This window comes from Manacus candei, unplaced genomic scaffold, assembly GCF_025592945.1.
Source record: "Manacus candei isolate 608988 ecotype Guabito, Panama unplaced genomic scaffold, ASM2559294v1 h1tg000050l, whole genome shotgun sequence".
NCBI lineage: Eukaryota > Metazoa > Chordata > Aves > Passeriformes > Pipridae > Manacus > Manacus candei.
In genome coordinates, this window is record NW_026138098.1 from 25426523 (window position 1) to 25451397 (window position 24875).

Below are 24875 nucleotides of genomic sequence, written 5' to 3' on the forward strand. Positions count from 1 at the left end.
TTAGAAGTGGGTAAGACTGCTTAGGCTTTCTGTGTGTCTGCTCGTTGCTCTGTGGTTGTCATATACTGTGCTCTTGCAATTAGTACATTCTGTCACCTTATTTGGGCAATAATTTCACAGTCAAGTGTATACAGAATTTTGCTCCTATGCACATTTCTCCTTTCTTTATTTCACCTTTATACATGTACTACTACTGAGTGTAAATATAGTCCTCCACTTCCCTGGCTCTGGAGTATCTGTCTAGCAGGATGATGTTTAGAATGGAACACAATTTTTCCAGGAGCAGAGCATTAAACAAAACATGCAAGTTTGTGTAGTGTGCAATCCAAATAGCATTAGCTGTTGTTTGTTTTCTTTTTTCTTGAACAAATACCCTATTTCTGCTGTTACAGCCCAAGTGTTAATCTTTGGCAAACATTTAAAAGCATATTGATTAAGCTGCATCAATGAAATTTTACAGGTAAATTTTGAAATGGCAGAAGCCCAATTTTATTTGCCATTTTTTGTATTTACCTCTTGGTTGCTTTGAAAAATCAGTGTTGTCAGTATATTGTAGTTAGCTGTGATCTTGATCTTGTTTCCACAATGGCAAACCAAGAATAAGATTCAGCAGTATTTGTTACTAATAACATGCATATGCTTTCTGATGATGATTAAAGCAATAGACATAGTTGTCATGGACACATTGATCAAAGTCTAGAAATCCAAGAAGCTTGGCAAACATTCTAACATTTAAATCAAAATCTGGTTTTGCGGATTTTTCAGAGTCCTAGCCACACTTTTAGGAACAAGGGCTTTTCTTCTCCTACTAAATGCCTAGTTGAACTGATCATTAGAACCATGCTTGGGTCAAAGATATATAATACTCATTACTATGCTAAGTTAGTTTGAAGCATAATAGTAGCTAATATTTGGCAATTCCACAAATACTTGATGTGCCAATTAGTCAACACTGAATGTTCTGGGAAGTTGATAGGGTGGTTTTTCTGCTTTGCCAATCCTAGTCATCATTCCACAGCTAGTACAGAGATAAAACCGTGTAAAAGCTCAGTACCATACAGTCTGAGTAAACAGCTGCATTCAGGAATAGGATGCTGTTTTCACAGGCCTCTGTCCACATAAAAAAGGACTTGGCCATATTGACACAAGAAAGCAGTAGAACACAAAACTATTTGGTAGAATGGTAATATGGTGATGGGACTGATGCTGGACTTCCAATACCTGGACTGAGTATCTAGCCTTAAGTTCCTCTCTGATCTTGGTCAGGTCATGTTATCAGATTGTACCTCAGCTCTTCATCTGTAGTGGGGAGAGGCCCTTTTGCTGTTCCCTGTCATTTCTGCAGTTGTGGCACTGTATAAATCACTTTGGGCTATGTATGGTAATGTAGCTTGTGTAGCATAATGGAACCTTGAACTTCATCTGAGTTATCTAAAGGGCTGTTATAAAAAACCCAAGCAAATAACACTCAAAACTTCCAGTCAATCCTTTTCAAAGAAGAAAATTTGCATGTAAAATGTTCTCCCTAGATGAGGCTTGTTAGTGCAGCCTTAGTAGAAGGTGAAACTCCCCTTGCATTCACAATTCTAACTAACCTCAGATCAATTTTCTAGGTATGCTCAAATATTTAATGTACACATTCTATAGAGGGCAACAGGCAATGATCAAGTGTTTAATGTGTTTGGTAGACTTTCAGAGCCACAGAACTGAACCAACCCTACCCAAATCTTCTATTAAGGAAAGCTGCAAGTAATTATCTTGGTTAACTGTACTTTAAGGACTTATTTTACCTACACATGCTACTCTTTTTTCATTGAATGACTATGAAAGAGCTCCCAAATGGACTGTCTGTATCTGTGGCCAATCACAGCTTTAATACGTTTGTTCCCCTAGGACCTTGAAAACAATGGAATTACTTGAGCATATAAATAGCTGCCTAATGAATCTTCTTTTGAAAGTATTGCATAACTCAGCCTAACTCAGAACCTAAAATTTCAAGCACAAGGAAGGAATAGGTCTCTGGTTCTTATGCACGTGAAGATAACCATAAAATTTGACCAAATGGTAATTTGTGCAACGAAGTAAGCATACTGAAAAAAGTCTCTTAGGGAATTGAATAGTGAAAACTGTCTTCAAGGTATTGTTTAATGCAGTACAAAGTGGAAAAAAAGGTGGATGGGGCTAGAAAATAGGGATGGATAGTGCCTAAGCAAACCTGGGTCTTTGCTACATAATTTAAGAACTGTTCTGTTTGTCATACAGAACATAGGGATTTGCATATCAAATTAGGCATGAGGAAGAGTTAAAATTACACTCGCCTGCTGGGATGCAGTGAGGCACTTCTTTTCAGTGTTACAAGATCATATTCTTCCAAACAGCTTGAGATAAAAAGGAAGTGGTCAAAATCCTTCTTTCCCCTTCTCTGATACAAAATTGGACATGCTGAATTAATTATGAAGAAACTAGGAATGTATTCATTTTAATAGTTTCCTGATGTTTTGACTCTTTTGTCCCTCTTCATCCGTTGCCTGAAAACATACAATAGCAATACTCTCCTCCTCTCCCTCCCCCTCTGGTAGCACACTATACTAAATATGTTGGTATTTATTTAGTAGTTGGAATTAAGCTTTGGAGAAGAGAGGGTCAAACCGGTGCTATAATCTAGCATTACCTCTTTCAAGCTGAGGTCAAGACTCATTCTTTTGGACCTGTTTAACTGGGCCATCTCAGATGCCTTCATGTGGATATCACAATTCCCCTAGGCCTATTGTGGCACAACTAGGGCACTGATCTGGTGACAAGCTGACAGGTCTAAGGATTACAAACTTCTGTCCCTTACAAAGCAGTGGAGTAGTTCCAGTAGACCCCTTGCCTCCCCATGGGTCAGGAGACCCTTAGAAAGAGATAGGCAGACAGATGTCACTGAAGGTAATTTTATTCCAAATCTAAGTGAGTGGCAGGTGCTATTGAAGCCAAATTCAACATGTGGGATGCTGCTTTCTGCTTCATTGCTGTTCTGAGATGTGCTTATGCAAAGTCTCTACCTGAAGAAAAGATGTGGATTGATTTATGATGCAGATCTCCAGTTGATCCTGTGATAGTATCTCTTTCCATATTAAATCTCCAGGTAAAGAAACTCCATGAGAAGACTGTCCAGGCTAGACTGGGTGCACCACTAATTGGTCAAAGCAAATTTTCAAAAGAGGATTTGGATCAGATAATCTTCCAGTTTATGCAGTGACCGTAGAGCTTGCATTGCTTTTTGGTTTATGTTTCAACTGGGAATCTGAGACTTAGCTCTCTTCAAACTACATGCAGAATAATAGTGTTATCCTTACTATTTGGACTGTTTGAAAACTGTATTGTAACTTCAACTGCAGACATGGCAGTTTGCAAAACCTGTAGTACTTGCTCTTGATATAACTTTGGTGTCAATTTACAAAGGGAGTAGAGAAAAGGCCTGTGTTAAATATAAAGAGGTCTGCAGGTGATGATGGGAGATAGATTTCTCTGCTGCTTGAGTGGCATTGTAAAATCCTGTTGTATGACAGCTGTATCATTTGGTGGCTTTATTCTTTTGTCAGTCTGGACCTCTTGTGGCTTTCCTAAGCCAAATATCTGCTGGGCTATACATGTTGAAAGTACTTTGGGAGGGATTTTAATACATCAGTGATCTTAAGAAGAAATTTCAGCTTGAGAATCTTCTACTTTAACTTGTTCATTGGAAACAGTTTGTTGATGTCCAGGGATGTCAGGGGAGATCACTGCTTTATGTTAAAGTACTTTTCCATTGGAGGCAGAGCGGTTTGTAGGACTTGGATGACATTAACAAGGACATGATAATAAATAATGATTTTATTCCAATTAGAATCTTTGACATTCATATATCTAAAAAACCCATTAATTTCTTGCCCGGTTTTTAAATGGAACTGCGTCGCCCCAAAGCATTATCTGTTTTTCACATCCTAACACTTTGTATCCCACAACATGTTTAACCCCATAGAACAGATACTTTAATATCCTTAACTAATAAAAAAATTTTAAGAAATATATCCAGTTCATATGCAGCTTCCTGAATGGTCATTATCCTGGGCTCTGCAAGTGGGCAAACGATGAGTGCTTAGTGCTCTGCAGGCTGGGCAAGGGCTGTGCAGGGGAAGGCATTGCACTAGGAAGCAGGGAGGAGAAGGAGATGGCAAAACAGAGAATATTCTAATTCAATGCAATTGCACAATGCAATATGAAATGCAGCTTTAGCAATGTTACCACTCAGGAAATTGCTTGTTTTGCTCTGATTTGACTTTATGTTACTTGTTGCATCCTCTGGACTGCAATCTTTTTTCTTGTTCCATTCATATGTGTACAAATTATCATAATGGTGGATTTCTTTTATCCTGAATTAGAAATGCTTTTGCTCATGTAAAGGTTTTATCTCTTCAAAACAACTCTTGAAAAGCAAAGGAAATATTGTTAAGATGATAAGGGCAAGTTTGAGGGGAAAGGATGTTTCTAGAAGAACTCAGCCTTCTTCCTTCCTTCTGCTCTGAAAGGGACAGGATCTCTTTCAACTACCCGATAAATTCTTCAGAATTCAAGACCTGGTTCATGGCATATCCTGCACACTGCATGAGAATAGGCAGAACTACAGTAAGAAAATTCCAACAGGAGAGTGCAGGATCACAAGAATGTGATCTTGTGGTTAAGGTGCAGGGCTGGGCCTCTGCAAGCCTGAGGTTTTGTTCCTGGCTTGAATACAGTCTCTTTCTGTGGCTTTGTAGACAAGTTACTTGATCCATGTTTCAATTTTTCACCTGGAGTATGGGCAGTACTGGTGAACCTCACGTTCTGGGAGTACAATAGATGTTTGTTACTACAAAAGTGAGCAGTATGCATGAATCTTGAGTTACACAATCCTCAGATGAGGGTTTTGAACATGGACTGCTATTGGACTGTCACTGGTGACCATGACCTCACCTCTTTGAGCCATTTTTTTTAAAGGCTCTAAGTAGAGATGATTTTGTTCATACAGTTTGTTTTCCCTACAACCTGACCGGTTTAAGGCAGAAATGTCACAAACAGTTAATTGAAAATGACATCTCCACTGATACATCATCAAAAAAGTAAATAAAAGGACATGGCAGAAGGTAAGGCAAGCACATACACAGTTGTTACAAGGACTTCTATCTAGGAAATTCTTTATGCAGAAGATGAAGCTTGGGCTCTCTTTGAAAATCTTCCCACTGCAACAAATGCAGCACAAGGGCTACCTGCCCCCTCTAAGCTCCCCACCCCATAGCAGCATAGTGATGCAGCCTCCCAGGACACCAGCACACAGGGCAGGCTGTGGCCTGTCCTCCTCCAAGATTAAATACCACAGCAAGAGTGTCATTGCTTCTAGCTGGAATGGGCCTTTTGCTTGAACTATTAAGAAACAGGGAAAGGAAATAAAGACCAGATGAGCAACCGCCCTCCCTTTTTCCACCTCAGCCTCCTTCCCTCCACCTTCCCCCCACACCATGCTGTCTATGAGATGACATACAAAAACACCAATTGAGTCAGCCTGCTTTAAATTACAGCATTCTTTTTGAGCCTGGAAAAAGACATGCTATGCATAACCCAAAAATGAAACATGACTTCAGCTGCTGATACGTAAATGGCATAGATGGTTATTGTGTTTAATAATGTGAAAGGGACTTTTTTTCTTGTCCCAGTGTTCTTTCCTCTAGAAATATTCTGCCAGGTTATACATGAGCATAATGAGTAGAAGAAAGTTTTAGAAACCCATGTGTTCATTCATCTACCTCAAGAGCCATCAAATCCCAGCTACCTTAGTTCATGTGCATGGCACTGCTTGAGAGGTCCTTGCTTGCTTTGAACATCTGTGCATGTACAGGTGCCTGGGAGGAACTCCTTGTTAGAATTTTCTTCTACAGTAGGCCAAGTCTCTCCATGATGAAAGAGCAAGTTTTTAACATCTTAATTGAAGTGCATCAGAAAAATCTCGCTGTTGTAAACATAACCACTGATTTGTAGTGAAAGCTTATAGGCATGTACACCTATACTTTTAGATGACCCAAAGGCAACCGTCCTTTGATATGAAGTTTGTGATAGTATAGTAGGTATCTGCTCCTCTTATCTCTTCCATCCTTCCCTCCCTTCACAGTCCATCCTGTTCCTGCAGTTGTATTTGCATTTTCCACCAGGCTCCTTCACTGTTGGTTTTTTTTTCCACTCTGTGCAAAACTAACTTGAATCGTCTGAAAAATTACTTGTGTCGTGCTATCAGAACAGCATCAGCAGCTGCCAAACTTTGTTAACCATTCTGTGAGATTCATAGTTGATGTCTGTAGTGATACAAGAACTTTTTACTGAAATTCTTGTGAAAACAAGCTGAGGCAAACTCGTTCCCTCTGTAATATCTTTCTTGATCATGTGCAGAAATATTTAGTGCTTTGAAGGTGAGGAAGGAAGGACTGCAATCAATAAGTAAAGAGTGGGAATACTAATGGGTGTCTGAAGGTAAGAGGACAATACAGGCAGTGTTGTGTGAACAGGAGTTCTCACATCAGACTTGTGGTAGAATGAAAGGAGATAAGTGGCAACTAGGAGATGACTGCACAAAAAATACAGAATAAAATTTATAGCCTTTTCAACTATTCAGATTCTGCCTTCTGTTAGTTAACTGACTTTATCTTTTCACTCTTAATTATTTTGTTTTTCTCATCTGTCACAAAATAATCTGAAACTTCTTGGGAGACTAAAAGGTCATAGGTTGAATCAGGCCATGGATGTTGTGTGCGTTTTTAAAAGAAATAAAATCTCTTCTATGTTGAAATAGGAAACTCATGTCTGACTCATCAGGCTGCCTGGCTGTACTGTAAGAAATGAAGTCTTTTGGACACCTATGTTTTAGGCTCGTTCTGTACAGCTGTGTAGCTGGAGCTTTGAGTTTAAGATAATCATTGCTATTAAAGATTTTGAAAGGAAACTGTTTTGACCATAATATAGTCAGAAAAGTGAAACAAAATGGTAACTGTCTAAACAAGTGAGCTGTAATCACCATTTCCTTTCATGCAAGTAGATGACATTTCTATTCCAGTTTTTTTTTCCATTACCTCTTTGCTTGTTCCTTCTTTAAAAAGCAAAACTAATCAACCGTTTGAAACCTTCACAATATGTTTGTACAGTGGCCCCAACAGCATTTCCTATATTTAAGAATTTATTGTCGAAGACACTCACACACAGCATTTCCTTATCATTGATGCTTAAAATCTCACTTCCTGAAAGTCAACGCTTTACTGTCTGTGTACATAGTAGTAGCTGTCACCATAGGACACATTTCACCATAGTCTCACATTGGATTGCTCTGAGCACATAATATTGGCAGTACCCCAGACCTGTTGCTAGCAGCTGAACCAAAGTGGGGAAGTGGCCTGAGGCCAACTGGTAGTCTCCTATTCTTTGACGTACAGTGTCCCCAAGAAACATCAGGAGATGGACTGGGACATTAATAGGCCTTACAGAGTAAATCTTTCTCCCCAAAGGGAGAAATTTTTTTCAAGAAAAAAACCCAAGTGAACACCAAACCCCACCAACAAGTTAGGTATCTCTTTTACTAGTGAAGAACATACTGCACCAGAAAGCACATGGGAAGGACAGCTGTGGTGTTCAGCTACTGCCTATGACTGAGAACAGTTTTTTCCTAAGGTTCTAGTCCTATTTTAGAAATTCATCACCCTGTTCAAAATATCTGATTCCAGTTTTGTCCTAGCAGACAGTTTGTAGATCCACAGATGATTGAAGTGAAAGCCCCATTATTACACAGGGAGAATATACCTCCTAGTTGAAATGTTATGGGAGCAGAGGATCCACCAAGGGGCTGCAGGGCACAAAAGGCATGACAAGACTTTGTGCTGTGTTGAGTGCTTGTCATGGGAACATGTTTGTGACCAAGACCATCTTCAATGTTTCCAAGATCTAAGGCAGTCTTCCTGACACAGACAGTGAACAGGCCACAGCACAATATCTTTACTAGATGCTGTCTCTATGTTGTTTGCTCAAGGCTAAGAAACTATTCATTTTTAAAAAGGTATTGTGCAAGAAGCATCTGGTGTAAAATGTTTGCCGTAGTGTTTGCTGCAGATGATTGGAGAGGTTGGATGAAGACTTGGGGAAGGGAGGAGTGCAGTTCTGTATCTCTTTTGCTACTGCTTCCCCTTTCCTGTTTCACCCTAATAGTCTTCCTGTCTAGTCTAAGGGTAGATTCATGCCTGCTGTGCTTGCAGAGATGTCGCACAAGTAAATTTGCCTTGATCTTGTAGGAGGAAAAATTTTAAACCATTCAGAAAAACTAATCAGGAGTCCTTGATTGGTTTCCATATTAATAATCCCTGTTTAGTGGGACTATTTCAGCAGTCTTACTGATTTAAGAAAGAAATCTATGTGGAATGATAAAATAGAACAGGAACACAAACAAGTCAGAAACACCTGACGTATAATAAAGTCTCTGAATCTAAGAGTGTTATTTCCCCAATCTAGGAGTAATGTCAAGGCTGTGCTGTTCTGGTAAGCCACAGATTCAGACCCTTGTGAGAGACTGGCACAGCAGCAAAAGCCTTCTAGTCTCTTGATTTATTTTTTTCAGTCTTTCCAAGGACCAGTTAACTTTATCCGCTCTGCGCTTCAGGGGGATGTGCAGTTCAGTGTGTGCCTGGTGAGAGGCTCATTATCCTCTGCAGGCTCAACACAAACCCTCGATTTTTAAAAGGAGACAAAAGCGGTGGCTGGTCCTGGTTTCCGGCCCCCCTTCGGCCCAGCCAGCACGGCGGGCTCCTCTCCCCAGTGCAGCTGGCTCTTTGTGTGCCCGGGCATAATGAGGAGGGCTGGGGAGGAAGCTGACACAGGTGTGCCACGAGGCCACGGACTTGGCCGGGGACGCCGCCTCGGGTGCGCGCACACGTCTCCCCACACACGGGTCTTGTGTTCGGGCTTGGCCGCGGCCTTCAAGGGCCTCCTTGTCGCGGCACAAACAACGGCGTCACGCAGCCTCCCTTGTGCGCTGCATCCCGGCCGGCACTGCCCGGAATAATCCCCTTTCTCAGCCCTGATGCCACAGCAGAAATGTCATCCTTATTCTGCAGCGCTGGCATTTGTCAACTCGGTGGGTACAAAGACAGCATTCATTGAGCGGGAGACAGGCAGAGGGCCTCAGGAAAAGCCCTTTGAGGGCACAGAAAACGTTCTTCTGTCAGACTTTGAACTCTACAGGAGCTGCCGTTTGTCTTCAGGTCTGGCAGGACTGGAGAAAGAGGGCTGTCTTGTGTTGACCACATCTTCAGCTGGGGTCCTGGGGCAAATTCAGGTTTATTTTTTAGGACAGCTGACTAGCAACAAATGGCCTTTCTTCTGGGGCAGTCCTACTTTAACAATTCCAAAATCTACTGCTCAGCTGTACTGCCTGACAAAATTAAACCTACAAGAAATGGATCTATCTTCATGCTTACTCTACACACAGATGTAGTTATTCTAAACTTGTACCTCCTGTGCAACACTTAACAATGCCAGGTCCTTGCCATCCCCAGGGGACAGCTTGAGCTCTCTAATAGGTACCAGCGAGAGGCAGCAATACAAAGGAGAGGAACCCTACTCTTCCTTGGACATCCTAGTAAGCCCTGCAGGATGCTGAGGGACAGTAGACATTTCCACTGGAGACAAATACGTTAACAACAACCGATGGAAGAGATAGAGCCCTTTTGACAGTCTGCTCAATGAGTCAGCAGACTCCTCACAAACAGCATTGGTTCCCCTTGCCATTGAATTAAAAGTAAACAGCTGAGGATAGCACCACATAACCAAGAATATTCCACTCTATTGAAAACAGATCCACTGGTTTTGTAAATATCGCATTACCTACTAGCTGAACACAAACACTGAGCTCGCTTAAAACTCTCTCTACTTGAGGTGATGCACAGAGGTGGTTAAGCCTGGGATATTTGTGTTATGAATGCTGCTGCAATGGAGATCTGGGAAGGTTTAATAATTTCAGACAGTTTTATTTTTCTATTTTAAATTGTCCTCTAATGAGACTGTTAAAACATTATCATACCTCACTAAAGAAGTCTCTGTGTTTTAGTGAAAAGTTAAAACTAATTTTGTGGGCTGTTAATAACATGCCCAGGGCTATTTCCCACTTGTTCCAATTACAGAGCACTCCCAAATTATAAAGTATATCTTGGGGTGGAGAGCAGTACCAGTCTGTGCTTTGCATTTTCCTAACTCTTCACAGTAATAAATCTTCTGTGTGAAAGTGCTGGGGTACACTCAGTAGATCTTCAGGAAGAGAAGCTACCAAATAGCTTCCAAAATGCAAGGCTATGTTAATGACAAGAGGATTTGAATCAGTTTTGAGAAGCTGAAACAATTTTATCATAATACATAATTACTCTAAATGTGAGGTTAATAGCAGCAATAAGAAAAGGATACGGAAAGATGAGAATATTTATTAGGTATTTAACTTCCATAGGTAAACAGAAAGAAAAGAAGCATTTAGCATGTACATTTAGCATGTACAGAAAGAAAAGAAGCATTTAGCATGTACATTTAGCATGAGGTATGCAATTCACGCAGCAAATACAGGGAATTTTCCTTATAGTAGTGAATGGGACAGTTCAATTTGATATAATGTTGTTAGATCATTTGTGAAGCTCCAGACTAAATATTGAAAGCTAATGGAAATTCACAGAGAGGACTGGGACAGTGGGATAGTGCCTCAGGTGACCCCTTTCTAAATGCTGGAGTAGCCAAGCCAGCTTTGGAGGAATTGTGTTCTAAGCCATTGAAGTTCCTTCTTAAAATAAAAGGAAGAAATGTGTGTCAAGTATGCCACTGTTAGTCTATTCTGATGGCTGTAGGGAGTTCTCAGTTGTACAACAAGGTGCTACAGCTGTTAGACTGTCCTGTGGGCAGCATGCTCTGTACTGCTTGGATGCAATCAGGGAAATATGTGCAAGAAATCATTTTAGAGACTGCCCACCACCCACTTCTTTTTAAGGATGTGGTTCTGCACATGAAATTGGGATAAAAACTGGAAAAGCCTCCTCATTCATCTTATTATCTGCATAAGCAGTACAAAGGGAATCCACATTGCCTTCATTACTCTAAAGCATCCTAAGTGTCTCATTCCTGACTGTCACTGAGTTTAAAGAGCATGAACGTCCTTAACATCAGGCAAAGGACTATTTAAAAATTCTTTGCCTTGCCTGTCCTGTATTCTCCACTAGGTGTAAAACAGTGGAGTAGATGTTTTCTGCTTAGAAATATGTGAAGGAGTGAAGAAAACTCTGAAGAGTGCATGGACAGACTATTTAAGGACTATAAACATAATCTGTAGTAAACAGATACAGTGAACTAAAATAGAAACATAACAGTGTGTTATGCAGGAGAGAAATGTAAGAAAAAAGTGTGGAATTACACATTCACTGTAATTTGCAGCACAGCAAGGAAGTGTAGTGTTAGTACCAAACTTGCACGGACATAGAAGTGCCCACCAGTCAGAGTTCAGATCTGTGCTATCTTGGCAGCTTCTCCAACAGTCAGCTCTTTCCTGACTCTTTCCTGCTCTTTCACTGACTTTCAGTGAGCAATGTTCTTAAAATATTACATGTTACATATTAAAATAGTCCTCTCCTCTACAAGGGGGGATGGGGCAATGACTGTCTAGTATTTTAAAGTGCAAATAATAGTTGTGATGTCTATGTGTGTAGTTTTATTCTTTGCTTTTTCTGTACTTGTTTGACTTGTGAAGTGGCGAAAAACCATCACTGTGTATTATGTGATATTAGTAAACTTAAATGCATTACAACTTCTGAAAAACTTTAAGAACAGCCTCCAGAAAAATATAGCCATCAGCTTTCCCTTCTTGTAGATGTTTGAAAACATCTAAGGGCCATTAAACACAGTGTTATTCATGTCAGGGTTTTGATCTAATAGCTGATTCAGAATATTAGGGCAGATGTGTGTAAACTAGGATGGGATGAAACTCATTTTTTAATATGCCTGTGCTGTCCTTGTGCTGTTTTCTTCAGGGTTTATTCAGGTATATAACACATTGTTGTTTTATATAAAACTTGTAAAGCTTAAAACATGTAAATATTTTCTGTAAGTAGGGGTAGGTAGGGAAATACAAAAGCACTTACCTGAACTTTTTAATAAGAAAAATTGAGTTGAGATTATTGTCCCCCAGTTAATTTATATCTGACACCTTGCAGTTTTTGCCAGCTGAGTGATTTGTTATGACTAAATTTGTCAAAGCAGAAGGGTTAAAAAAAAAAAAGAAGTCTGATACCAGAAGACTGTAACCACACAAGGACTATCTTTCAGTTCTGTTATGAGACAATTGTTTCATTGCTTCATGTAGAGGAAAGAGAGGTCGGATAATTACCTCACAGGTTGGCCTGAGAGACTGAACATGTTGCTCCTCATCAATGTGAGAAATGTTTTAGAAATGCACTTTGACTTGGGAAAGGGGCAGCAGTGAATAATCAGCTTGGAGTGGTACTTGGCAAGAAGGTTGTGACGACAGTATATTTTTGAAGGCACTGTGAAACAAAGAAGTGTTCCCAAAAAGGAGATATGCACAACAAATTCCAGGGTAGAACAACAGCTGCAAAAATCTTTTCTGCTTTTGAACTCTGATTTTAAACTGAACTGCTTTGTTTCACAGTGCCTGCAAACAACAGGAGCAGTATTCATACCTGTTAGTAGAAAAGTTGGAGCTATGTGCAGCTATCTTGGGGTGTAGATGGATCTGCATTCGACAGGACTTCTTTAACCAAGTAGGAGAGATACTTAAAATTATTAGTTCAGATTTTACAGCTGTCAGTGGGCAGCACTGCTCTGCAGGGATGGGGCAGAAGGTCTCACCAGGGCTGGCTTGGTGCATAAGGTGGTGTGGAGGACACAAGATTAGGAGTGCTGTTGTTAGGTGTCCATATCCCATCTGTCACTGGAATAACCTGAAGATACGTGTCTGCTTAGACTGCAGGTCCTGTCCTGTCACTGGATATGCATACAGCCCTCCTGGGGGAGCAGAGAGACCCCCTGCTTTGTTTGCTGCTGTTGTCCTGCAGGCAGCCCAAGTGTGCATGCTGCTTGTCAGGCACATCTGCAGCTTCTGCTCAGGTGACTAGGGTGGGTCATGGCAGCCCACAAGTTCTGCCATAGAAGCTGGGTGGTCTGTCCCAGCGAACATGTACACAACTTTGCAGCTTTTTGAATAGGAAGTTACTTTGGAAAATGTTTTGGGACTTTGTCAAGTGTACATTTAACACTGTACACGGAGAGCTGTGCTGAAAATTTAAGGCAGCTCTGTTACAGCAAAGTCAGTTTTGTAAACTTGCAGAAGAAATTGCTTTCAACCACAACTTAGCAATAGTCTGTTGAAGCGTGTGGGGCCAATTTAGGACTTGCATTCCCCTCTCTCTCCCAAACAATTGGCTCAGCTAAAAGTAGGTTATGCTACAGGTGTTTAACCAAAAGAAAAAACATCATGCCTCTTCTGTAACCAGCATTATGGATTAACAAAGAGCAGAAGCAGAACTGCACGATGCTCCTGCTCAGCAGTGAGAGTTTTTAAAACTACAGTTTAAAACTTCTCCCTAGAAAAGCAGTGACCAAGATTGCCTGGATTTGAGCCTGTAGTGCCTGTGCTGTGCACAGTAACAGCTGTTGGCTCCTGGCAGGGGGAAGGGGACAATGTGGGGCTTGCAGCAGCAGGGAGCAGGTCATTTTAGTATTTGCACTGGTAAATAGGAAGGATAAAAGGAAAGGGTTAGACCTTGCCAGTAAAAGGGCATATAAATAAAGAATGGAGAACTTTTCTTCTGTCCAGGAAATAGAGACTAACTATTCACAAAGCTGTTTGCTACAATAAATAAACAAAAGCGTTAGAGCACTGAATTTTGCACTCATTTGAATATGGTAATTATCTTCAGGCCTTTCAGATAGAGATAAGCAAAGGATGTTTTCATTCCCTTAGATGAAGAGAGCCAAACAGCCCCTTACTCTGAAGACAAGGTAGAGTTTGCTGAAGAAATTAAGCACCCAAGGCATACTGACTTCCTATGGCTGCCTTGAAATTCCTGGACTAATGGTGTACCACCATAGCAAGATATAGAATAGGAGCAAAGGGCCTATGACCATTTTGGCCAGTGTAAAGATGAACTTCCCTTTGCAGCATCTGTACTGTTTGCACATTTGCTTTTTCTAAGCCAAGTGCTTAGTCACGTAAACAGGTATTTGAAAACAAACAAGACCAGATGGTAGCTGAACCAGAGTTATCGGGGGCACTGTCTAAACCAACAGCTTAAATCCCAGTATGTTCTGGTACCTGATCATAGAAGCAGCAAACTGAATGCCATTTTCTCCCATATTAGGTACAATGTGTTCATTTGGTCCTTTCTTAGTAGAAAATGCAGTGTGCAGCACCATATTTTGAAGGGAATGCTCTGAAACCTTGCATTGCAGACCAGGTGTGACAAAATAGACACAAAATGTACACTTGTAGATGGTGGGAAATTTGGACAGTTAAAAGGAATTAAAAAAATTTTGTGTATTACATCTGAGTGAGAATCAGCTGTCCAAAATGCTGACTAGCACTGAAGGCAGGTATGACTTTGGTATGCCTGTCTCCTCTCAGCAGAAACAGTGTGAGCAATGCAATCAGTTCTTTCAGCCTTGTTGACATGCATGTCCTTCTTGATGATCAGCTGCCTGAAGTCAGTTCTCTTCCAGAAAAAAGAAGAGTAATTGGGATCAAATGGCCATCAGATAGAGTGAACTTATTGGTAGTTAATTAACAGAGTTCTCTATTTTTGTGGGGTTTTTTTCCAGCTATAACTTTCATGCTTTTCCTTATTCTTTTTTTTTTTCTTCTCTTAGCATCAGTTTTCTTCATCTTTAAAAACTTAAAGAGTGGAGGAAAAAAAGTATGAGTAAAATCTCTTCCAAGTCATTCTTCTGTGCAGAAAAGTTGTGCTCTGTCATCTACAAATGAAACCTTCTTTCCAGTTACACCTCTCCCTCTTCAGCACTGTTCTCCACCCTGATTACTTGCTCCTTTTAGTCACATTATGATAAACAGACTTCTCTCTGTGGGGCTCAGTGGTTAGTAATAACTCAGCCCCATGAGGCAGAAATATAACTTTACAGTCTATGTGATCTGTCAGAAGTGGTGATATATAGGACTCTAGTGTAAGTAGTTGCAGGAAATGCAGCTTACAGACTTATTTATTAAAATCTAATGTAGAAAAAGACAAACTGTAGCAATTAATTGAAAAACTCACAGAAATCTGACTATATGCAACTTGCAAATAATTTTTAAACATGAAATTGCATGAGTAAACTTTTCTATTAATGATTGACCAGTTTCATTTAAAAATGAGCAGGAAATCCCAGCTGAGCATAGAAACTGCAATAGATGGGGTAATATTGCACACTGCCTTTTGATTCTTCTGAATTTCAAACCAAAAATGAGCATAGATGATGTTTTTTGTTTTAATACTAACAACTTGCTGAGAACTTGAAGATTTGCCTTTTTATCTCTTTTACAACATCAGAATTGCAATCACTTTCTCAGACTTAACTGGAAATAAAAATGCTCTTGCCTGACAGAAAAAGAGGTTCCTTCAAGTAGGGAACAGTCACAGACAAACATTAACTCCTATTAAACATGTTACTAATACAAGTAAAGAGAGACCACAGGAGCTGAAGTGTTCTGCATGCCATGCTCATTCAAAAGTGGCAATAAGATACAAATCCTTTAGATGCACAGAAAGATGGAAGAAAGTATTCTACAAAGTTTGTTATTCCAGTATAATCAGTGTTAAGACCAAAGCACTTCCATGCAGTACATCATTTGGCAATCACACCCTCCTTTAGTGCAGTGGAAACCTTGTTCTAGACAGGACTTTTTATTTTTAAATATATGGTTACCATACACATTTCAATACATGTTTTCTTGGAGACAAGCTCAAAATGTGCATACTTTGTACTTGGGCAGGCTTGTGGCAATCCTTAATTCCTGAGTGCCCTTATTATTCAAGCTAAAGGAAACTTTCCACTGAAAAGGTTTTTGCCCTTGGTGACGAGTGCTAGTGAAATTGTTGGTGATACCACTAAGAAGGTACCCTCAGATAATGTGGCCCAGAAACAACTCAAAGATGAGGATTTTATGGACCAAATAATCAAAGACATTTAGAATATTCCATGAACTCAGTGAAAGTGTCTCAGCATGTGCTCCAGCCTGCACTTCTGTTTTGTGGAAAGCTGCAGAAGACAAGCTGACTCTTGAATTGCCGGAGAGAGACATGCTGCACTGTACTTAAATACCTTTAGCTTCCTAAGAGGTGTAGGCATCATTTCAGGTACACAGTATTGCACTCCAGCAGAGAGGTGAGGAAGCAGTAAAGCAGCCAGGATCGCTTCCTGCAGAGTGGATAACTGCAGTATTTGGAGATGGGAAGAAAAACTTTGCTTGAGAATTATGAAAAACTAGTCTTGTGGAGTAATACCACAATAGCCCTAAAAGAGCGACTAAATTTGACCAGTCTTCAGATTGCACTAGTCCTACCTAAAACATTTCCAAAAACTCTGTTCCCTGACTGCCAGCAGCAGCTCTTGTTCTTGTTCAGCTTCAAGCAGCTGTTTTTCATCCACAAATTCAATTTGCCCCACTGAATAGGGGCTCACTCTGCAGAAGTGATATGGTTGCAGGCAGTGAAAACCAGCTAACCCTCTTTGTGTCACACACAGACAGACTGCTGGCATTTAAAAGCAACTTTCCTTCCTGGCAAATGCAACCGCACAGATAAGAGACCAGAGGGGAAACTGATTCTTGTGGAATGTCACAAAACTGAGCCAGGGAAGGGGGACAACTATTGGAAGTGGTGTTCCTGTTGAAAAAGACTGAAACCATCTGAACATATCACTCTGGTTGTCTGCCACCTCTTGCTGGTGGAACAGCTGTATCTCATGGCCAGTATTGTCAGATGCTAAAGAGGTGCAGGATGAAGAGAATGGATGTGTTTTCTCCTCATTGCCAGAATTAGGTCATCCATCAGTGCCATTATAGTGGTTTTATTTGTGTCCTGGCTTGCATTCAAGCTTTAATAGGAGTGCTAAGGTAGGATCCCTTAACTTCTGTAAGATGTATATATTTCTTGCTGCAGGCAGAACATTCCTTCAAAGAACTGTACTTTTATCTTTATTTTTATATCTGTCAGCCAGACAAGAAACTGTCCAAGATGTTCACATAGGGAAGTATTAGATTGATTTGAACTTTTGCCATACATTTAGCCAACTCTTTCATAAATATTAACAGATTAAATATGTACTGTGTTTTTTAGGTTGCTACTGCATAGTCCTAACCTTCCCCTTCCCCCTATCACCTTTGCCCCTTCAGTATCACACCAATCAATTCTGCAGACATTTGGGATCAAAAAGTGTTGGCAGAAAAGGGGAAAAAGCTTCCCTAGTGTTACTGCTGAGCTATAGGTTGGATCTGGGATTAAAAAAAAATGTATTTATACTGCTGGCTACAAAATGGCTTAATGCCTAGATCCTGCAGCAGGAGTTCCTCCAGCAAACCCATTTAATGATTCCTCTTCATCTCTTTTGGAAGAAATATAGTTGTAAAAATGTACACAAAATACACACTGTACTTTACTGGAAGAGGAGGAACAAGATTCCACCAATTCCAGGCATCCATCTCAGTTTTAGGCTCAACAGCATCTATTTAATGAGCTTGAAGGTAACATTTGAAAGCATTCCCTGCTTATCCAGCCTACCCAAGTGATGTCCTGCTTTGTCTGCCTTTAAAGTTTAAACTTGTCAGCTTTCAGGATTATGGTTGGTGTCTGTGGCTCACAGCAGATACATGTGTATTATTATTTTGTTTCACTTTGTTTGTATTAGTTGGGTTGTGTTTTAATGTGAGGTCATTATAGTGAAAAAGTTTTATATTTAAATCTAAAGAGAGTAGAAAAAAAAAGAAAATAGAACTCCACTGCTTGCTGGAATGGGTCCTAAGTTTCTACAGATTTCTGTAATTTTAATAGAAATTAGGTATTATAGTTCCATGTACACCCTGGAAATGAATAAAGCACGTTGTGCTCAGTGGTAACCAAGATGTCAGGACTTGAACAGTGAAGCCCTAGAAAGGCCCTCCTGTATCCAGATGCAAGGCCAGCCTCAAGGATCAGTGGAGAAAGGCTGGATGTAGCCACTGCAACAGCCCTTCCACACTGGGATACAGATGCAATCAAAACAGCTGGCACTGAATCCAGTTACCCTGCACCAGTCTCCTGACTGCACCAGTGCCAACTCCCTAACCTTTACCAACTGACATAACTGGCTGCACAGCAGAGAAGCTGTTTGAGGTCAAAGCTGGTGAAGCTGAGTGCCAGAATGGAGGTAAAGCCACACCTCTGGGTGCACTGCCAGCTGCAAGGATCCAACTGCATGGCACCCTCTTGTTTTATCCTGTCTCCTAGGGTAGCATTACATACATACCCTCCTTTCTGCCAGAAATAAAACTGAATCTGGGAACATGTGTGGCAGTCAGCTGCTTTTTTCTTCAGTGTGTGCTAGGAACATTCAGAAACTTTAAAAGTGACCTAAAAGTGAGGCCTTAAATCTTGCACAATTCCATCCATTCAGCATCCCCAGTCGTTGTAAAAAGTTAACCAAAGTAAACCACACATCTAAATATACTATAGAAGTCTTGTGTTTGGTCAGTAACACTCATCTGCTTCACACAGCTTAAAGCTTGTCTTTTGAAACAGAAGACTGGAAAGAACAAGAATCTGTCAGCCCCCCACTTCATTAGCCCCAGCTTTAGTCCTGGGTCTAGCATGGCTAATCCAGAGGAAAGTTTATTTCACAGCACTGAAAGGGGCAGCCCCCTGAACAGCCTTTGGCTTTGAGATGACTTTAGCTCTTTGCAATTGCCAATATAGCACCTGCACTAGGAACAAATTTTAAAAAGTAGGTCACAACTGCACATACAATTACTGATTGCACAAAACAGGCAGGCTATAAAAGTGTCCTGGTGTATCTGCTTTAAGTGCTGGCATGCAGTGTCAGGAAACCCAGAAAACACAGGACCACCTGTGGAGTCCTCATTGCAGTATGATCCTGTTAAGTTAATACTCTCGAGCCTCTCTGCTGACTAATACAGGCAAACTTTACAGCCAGCCAGGATTTTAATAAGCGGGACACTTTTACCTGGGGTACGTGCCAACCCTAAGCTTGCTGCGGAAAGCAAGCACAAAAGTAAGCAAGAGGTTAAAAAAGAAAATGTCTGGCTTTTTCAACAGCTGGGTTCCATTGTGAAAGGGTCATGTGGTGCCAAGGAAAACAGAAAATAGGAAGGCACACAGATTTGTTAGTTTGAAGTAATTGACCACATGGTGTCCAACGGTTTGTGTTCTCATGTTCTCCAGAGCAAAGTCCCACGGGAGCTGAGGCAGGGGTTCCAGTTCCTAGCACTCTATTGTTTACCCTGATGGCTTCCAGATGCTGGAGACAAGGACAGTGAAATCTTTGGGATGCTGCCAAAGAATGAAAAAGACTAAAGAAAACACCAAGGGTATTTTTTTACATTTTATTTTTAAAGAGACAGTGCTACTTTTCACTAAGACCACCTTCATTTACAGTTCCCTTGCTCTCTCAAGTACACATGACCACACTGTTTCTCTCTTCTGCCCCTTCTCCCCCATCTGTTTCTCTGTCTTTTTCTGTGTGTGTTTAAACAGCTCTGTAATGCAATTAACCAAGGGAAAGCAACGTAGGGGTTTTTTTCCCTTGGCATCCATAGCTCATTTAGCTGTTACACAGTGGATGTGCAAAAATGGTCAGAAAACCCCAGCAAAAACTCCATAGCAGGCAGATCACCAAGAGAGTGTCAGCAGTGATGGGAAAGCCTCAGAAGGCTGTGAGTTCAAGTTTGCTTTGGCACAGCTGGAAGAAGCTTGCAGAATTCTACAAAGTGTTTTTAAACATCTGAACCATGGAAACTAGGGAAGGGGAGCAAGAACGGGAGAGCAGTGGGCACTTTCACCAAGAAAGCCAGAAAGCAGAGAAGAGCAAAGGGATGTAAAATAAGGAAACCCCCCCAAATCCCTCCTAGTAATTAATTCTTAACTTTCAGAGGGATGAGGTCCAAGAGCAGGACTTCAGTGTTTGGAGACCTGTATTCTAGTTAAGTTTGGCTGCCAGCACACTGAGTTAGAGCAAGTTTCTACATTGCTCCTACGTGTATGCATGTACTTGGGGTTGGGCAGAGACTGTGGAAATCTATAAGAGTTCCTGTTGCTGCCATCAAAAGATGGTGGATGAGAGAGCTCTCCAGCTCACACATTAGAAATACAAGGTTGTGCCTTTGCTTTTCTTTTATTTCTTTTATTACTGCTATAGTAATTTCTTTGCTGAAGTCTTCATGTCTCCTGAGAGGGATGGTAAGTTTTGCAGGAAGAAACCTCCTCTAAAGTAGTCTTGGTAGATTAGTACCAAGTAGTATTTAATTTGCTGAAAAAAAAATTCAGCAAAATCTGCTGTTCAAAAAGAAACAGACTACCAGCTTGATCCTAGATTCACTAGTAAGTGTAAAAAATCTGCTTATATCATAGTTCAAAACCCAGTTATACTCAAAACCTTAGTCAAACTGCTGTCCAGACTTCAGACCCCCTGATATGACCATCCTCTGCTTATTCACTGTCTTCCAAGGAACCCCTTACAAAACCCAGTGATGCTGAAACCTGATGTTCTGAGCCTAAGGTGTGCTAAAAGGGCACAAGTGCCTTTCCTTTGTCTTCTTCCTGTCTCCTGGACAGGCTCAAAAGACCCTCATGTCTCTCGCCTTTGTGATTTGGTAGTCTCTGTGTGTAGGGCTGATAAAAATGTATCAGAGACAAGCACTGGTTTGTTTCTAGTGTACATTTCACAGGCTTTTAATGCTAAATGTACTCCTAACTTTTTCTTACTGTATGTGTTAACATTAACACAGAGGAGCTGAATCCTGACAGCACTGAAATTAAAAAGGGTTTAAGAAAGATTTCTCATCAGATGCTGTAAACAGGGCTCTCAGCATGAGCCAATACTTCAGAAAGTGAGTGCAGGGTATGTTTGTACATTGACCTGTCCATGCCCACACATTCTGTGTGTTAGACAAATAAAGGACTGTGCTGACACACGTCTCACTGTGCACACCTGGTAAATCCATTCAGAAATTAACTGAGTCACATGATGTGTGAGTTTGTCATCTGTTTGATGACATGCTAAAAATATTAACTGTCTTATTTTGACAAAGAATTAAGCTTTCCAGCTCCAAAACCAGATCAGACCATGCTGAATGCTCAAACAATGCGAGCTCTTTATCACCCCTGAAGTGATGAAGCAGTCTCAACCTTAATTTTGTACCTTTTTAAAAGCCAATAAAATCTAAACTGTATTTGAAAACAAAAGATTCCCCATTATTTTCTAATTAAACTCTTTCCTTCCCAAATAATATGTAATAAATGAGCTGCAAGCCTATTTCTCTCTCCACAAACTCTAAAGAATTTCTGAGGTTGTTCCTACCTAGTATTTGAATCACATCTTGAATGGTGCATGACATCAGTAACCAGTCAGGGGGTTCCATGTTAAGATTTTGTTCTGTTCTATAGCATGCCTAATGCCTTATTTTTTGTTAATGTAGATCTAATAGCAGATATGGTAACTATATTGCTATCTCTAGAGTTGGACCTTTTTTATTTTTATTGTAACTAAAAGCAGTTATTTCCTTCCTTGAGCAGTATCATTTTGTATAGTATCATTTTGTGCATGTCAGGATTGCTGTACTGCACCAGACAAAGTGCTGCTCCAGTCTTTGGTAGGTCCAGCCATGGATGTCAGAGGAGAGTACAAAACCAAGCTAAGCATAAAACAGTTTTACCCCAGTATGCTCCTCCAGACTCCAACAATTTGCAATTGAGGGATGCCCCAAGCCAGTGGTGGTGTCTTCATAAACTCCCTTCTGGTCTTGCTGCTCAGAAATATAACCTGAGAGTACTCTATCTGATAGAGCATAGCTGATATGAGTTAATAACCGTGTCGTGAATGTGCTAACCAAGTGGCAGCACTGGGTCATAATTCACTTCCACTGAAACAATCACAAGTAACTAAATGTACCATATTTCTTATTTTGGGTGGAGATGATAAACAATGCAGCTGTCAAATGTTCCATGAAAACCTGTGTTTTCCCTACACTTTGCCTTCTAACTTGAAAGGTGCAGATAGAATCAAAATGACTTACAGTCAGCATAAGAAAGATATGTTTGTTTTCAGACCGGCGCTTTTTGGTGGCTCAAATGGTATCAAGTAGATTAGCAAGAATGTTTTTATAAAAGGCTCCGTTTTCCCTGTTGAGCTGTCTTGGTTCAAACATGCTGCTTGTGTTGGACTTACCAAGACATGTTTTTCAATCTAGTTCCTGAGAGACAAACTCCTGCAGACCAAAGCTGTTACCTCGTGCTCTTCCTGTGTGCTGATCTTACAAGGGCAGAGAGAGGACTGGAGGCAAGGCTGACAGCTTGCACTGCCTCCCTGCACCTGGGCTCAGCTGGGGATTGTATGGCCCCTGCAGACAAGCAGAAGAGCTTTCCCTAGGGGCTGTCCAATGAAAATTTAAACTTAACCAATTTTTGATCTTGTTACTACAGAATAAAACATGAGGAAAATGCTTTGAGGTGGAAAATATAACTATTAATGCGCTACTTTTGTTTATTCCCTTATTCTTACTTTTCTTGCAAGACTTTGTTTACTGCAAAAGACACAGACTCCTTTAGAAAACCTGCATCAATCTCTGAGTATACCATTCCTCTTTAATGTTTTCTGTCAGCAGACTTGAAAAGAATAGGTGCAAAACTGAAATGAGTTCTTAGTATATATGGAAAGAACAAAGTGTGTTGGATGGCAGAGGATATAGTGGACAGAGCTTAAAAGGACCTTTAATATATGATTTTTCCTATTTATTTTCTTAACACTAGGTTTGGTGAAGATGGACGAGGACTTAGCTAGTCTAAACAGATATAAATATATGGGTAAATGCTGCTTGATGCCTTTATAGTGGCTGTGAATCTAGCTCCTAGCATTTCCCTCTTAAACTCTGTTACAGAGATGAACTTCACAGAAGGGTTTTTTACTGCAATTCCCTAAATACAGGTACTGCAATTTTGACTGCCTTTTAGGTAGTCCCTGAGGGGTATGTTACCAATTTCCTTGTACCTTCTGCTTTTTCAGGCACCTGAATGAGAGTTTCAAAAGCTTAACAGAAATTAGTACACTTGGGGCTGCAGGTCTGTGCCAAAGCAGTACAAATATCTAACACGCTGCGTTAAAGCTTAGCTAGATGGAAACCTTTCAATTCCACTGCACTTTCAACTGCTGCCAACCTGGCACTCCAGTGTGCAAGTTTTGAATCAGGCCTGGTGTATTTTTTTTCCAAGCAGATTTTTTCCTTACTGTAAAAACCGACTGCTCTATTTCCGAATAACACTTCATTTATGGCATTAAAGGCAACTTGAAGGAGCTCTAGGACAAACCCTGGGTGACTTAAAAAGAAGAAATAATTTCTTACTAAATACATTTTTCCTCTTCATCTGTATACACATTTTTTGTTAATTGGAGAGTTGAACACAAATACTGGGTATTTCTTTGCTTTTTTCTTATATCTGCTACTGAAATAACTGAAATGTTTTAAATAATGAATACAAGAAGGGGTATCAAGGGCTTCATAAGCAGCTAGTGCTTTAGAGACTCTTTTGGATTTGGATATTGAGTTTCAGACATCAAGAAGGGTTTTGTTTTCACAAAGTATAGCTCATCAATCTATTTTTCAGGTGTTCAACACAGTAAATTAGGGGTTTTTTTTCGTATCTTTACTTCTACGCTTTTCCAGAAAACCAGAAAGAGTACAGTACAGGGCAGATTCAATACCTAGTGCCAAAAGTGAAGGTAGTATTTTAGTTTGTAATTTTTTTTCTTTAATTACTCTAGCTGATGATTCAAACATTTAAGAGCTTGAGCTCTTAATCTAATGCTCTGTATCGCTACTGAAGACAGAGCTCTGATCAAGACAAGAAATTTTAAATGTGATATATGAATATATGTGACTCTGTATTTGTTAGAGAGATGGAAAAAGAGAGACCCTCAGCATTTGTCTGTGACTCCAGTGTGCTGTGTTAATGTCCTGGCTGCAAGCAGCTGATTCTCTTCAAGTACATTTGACCTAGCAGATGTCCTAAAGTTAGGGAGCTATGACCTCAAGCACTGGCTCCTGGAGAGGTTGGCTCTCAAAGAGGAGCTCCCAATGAGGCAGTCAGAGAGAGAGAAAATAAGGAAGAAAAATGGTTTTATTTGTTGCATCCGGTTAACTGGTAACAAAACAAACAGAAAAACATACACAATTATATCCTGGATTTCGAGAGCTTCAATTCCAAACTTTGTTTGACCTGCTTACTTTGGGATGGCTTTAGAAAATGAAATGCTGTCTTTTCCTGCTCTGTTTCCTGCCTGGGATTTATGGCTGTGATGGACCTCAAAGGACTGCATAATGTTCAGTGTCGTAGGAAGTGAAGTAGATTTAGCTGCGAACACAAACTGAAAAGGGGATTATCAGCAGATTTCTGCAGCACTTGTGTGTATCACATGTAGCAGACTCATAGGAGTTTTCTCCCCTCTTCTTCTGGCTTGTTTATACTCAGTAAATTGCATGTCTGGGGATTGTATGTTGTGGTCAAAATGTCATCAGTTATAACTTGAGTAGTTTTAAGTTGGTTACA

General features: G+C 40.4%; 1 protein-coding gene across 2 annotated transcripts in view; it reads right to left on the reverse strand.

Annotated features, from left to right (window-relative positions):
- The window catches only part of ZCCHC24 (zinc finger CCHC-type containing 24), a 109287-nt gene that overhangs the window by 21182 nt on the left and 63230 nt on the right, over positions 1–24875 (reverse strand). The window contains exon 3 of one of the 2 annotated variants that reach the window (XM_051800989.1): positions 24424–24693. The exons of the other annotated variant lie outside the window; for it this stretch is intronic. Coding sequence (XP_051656949.1) covers positions 24550–24693 — 144 coding nt within the window. The 3' untranslated portion in view covers positions 24424–24549. Of the gene's footprint in view, positions 1–24423; positions 24694–24875 lie in introns of those variants that run through there. 2 annotated transcript variants of the gene reach the window in all.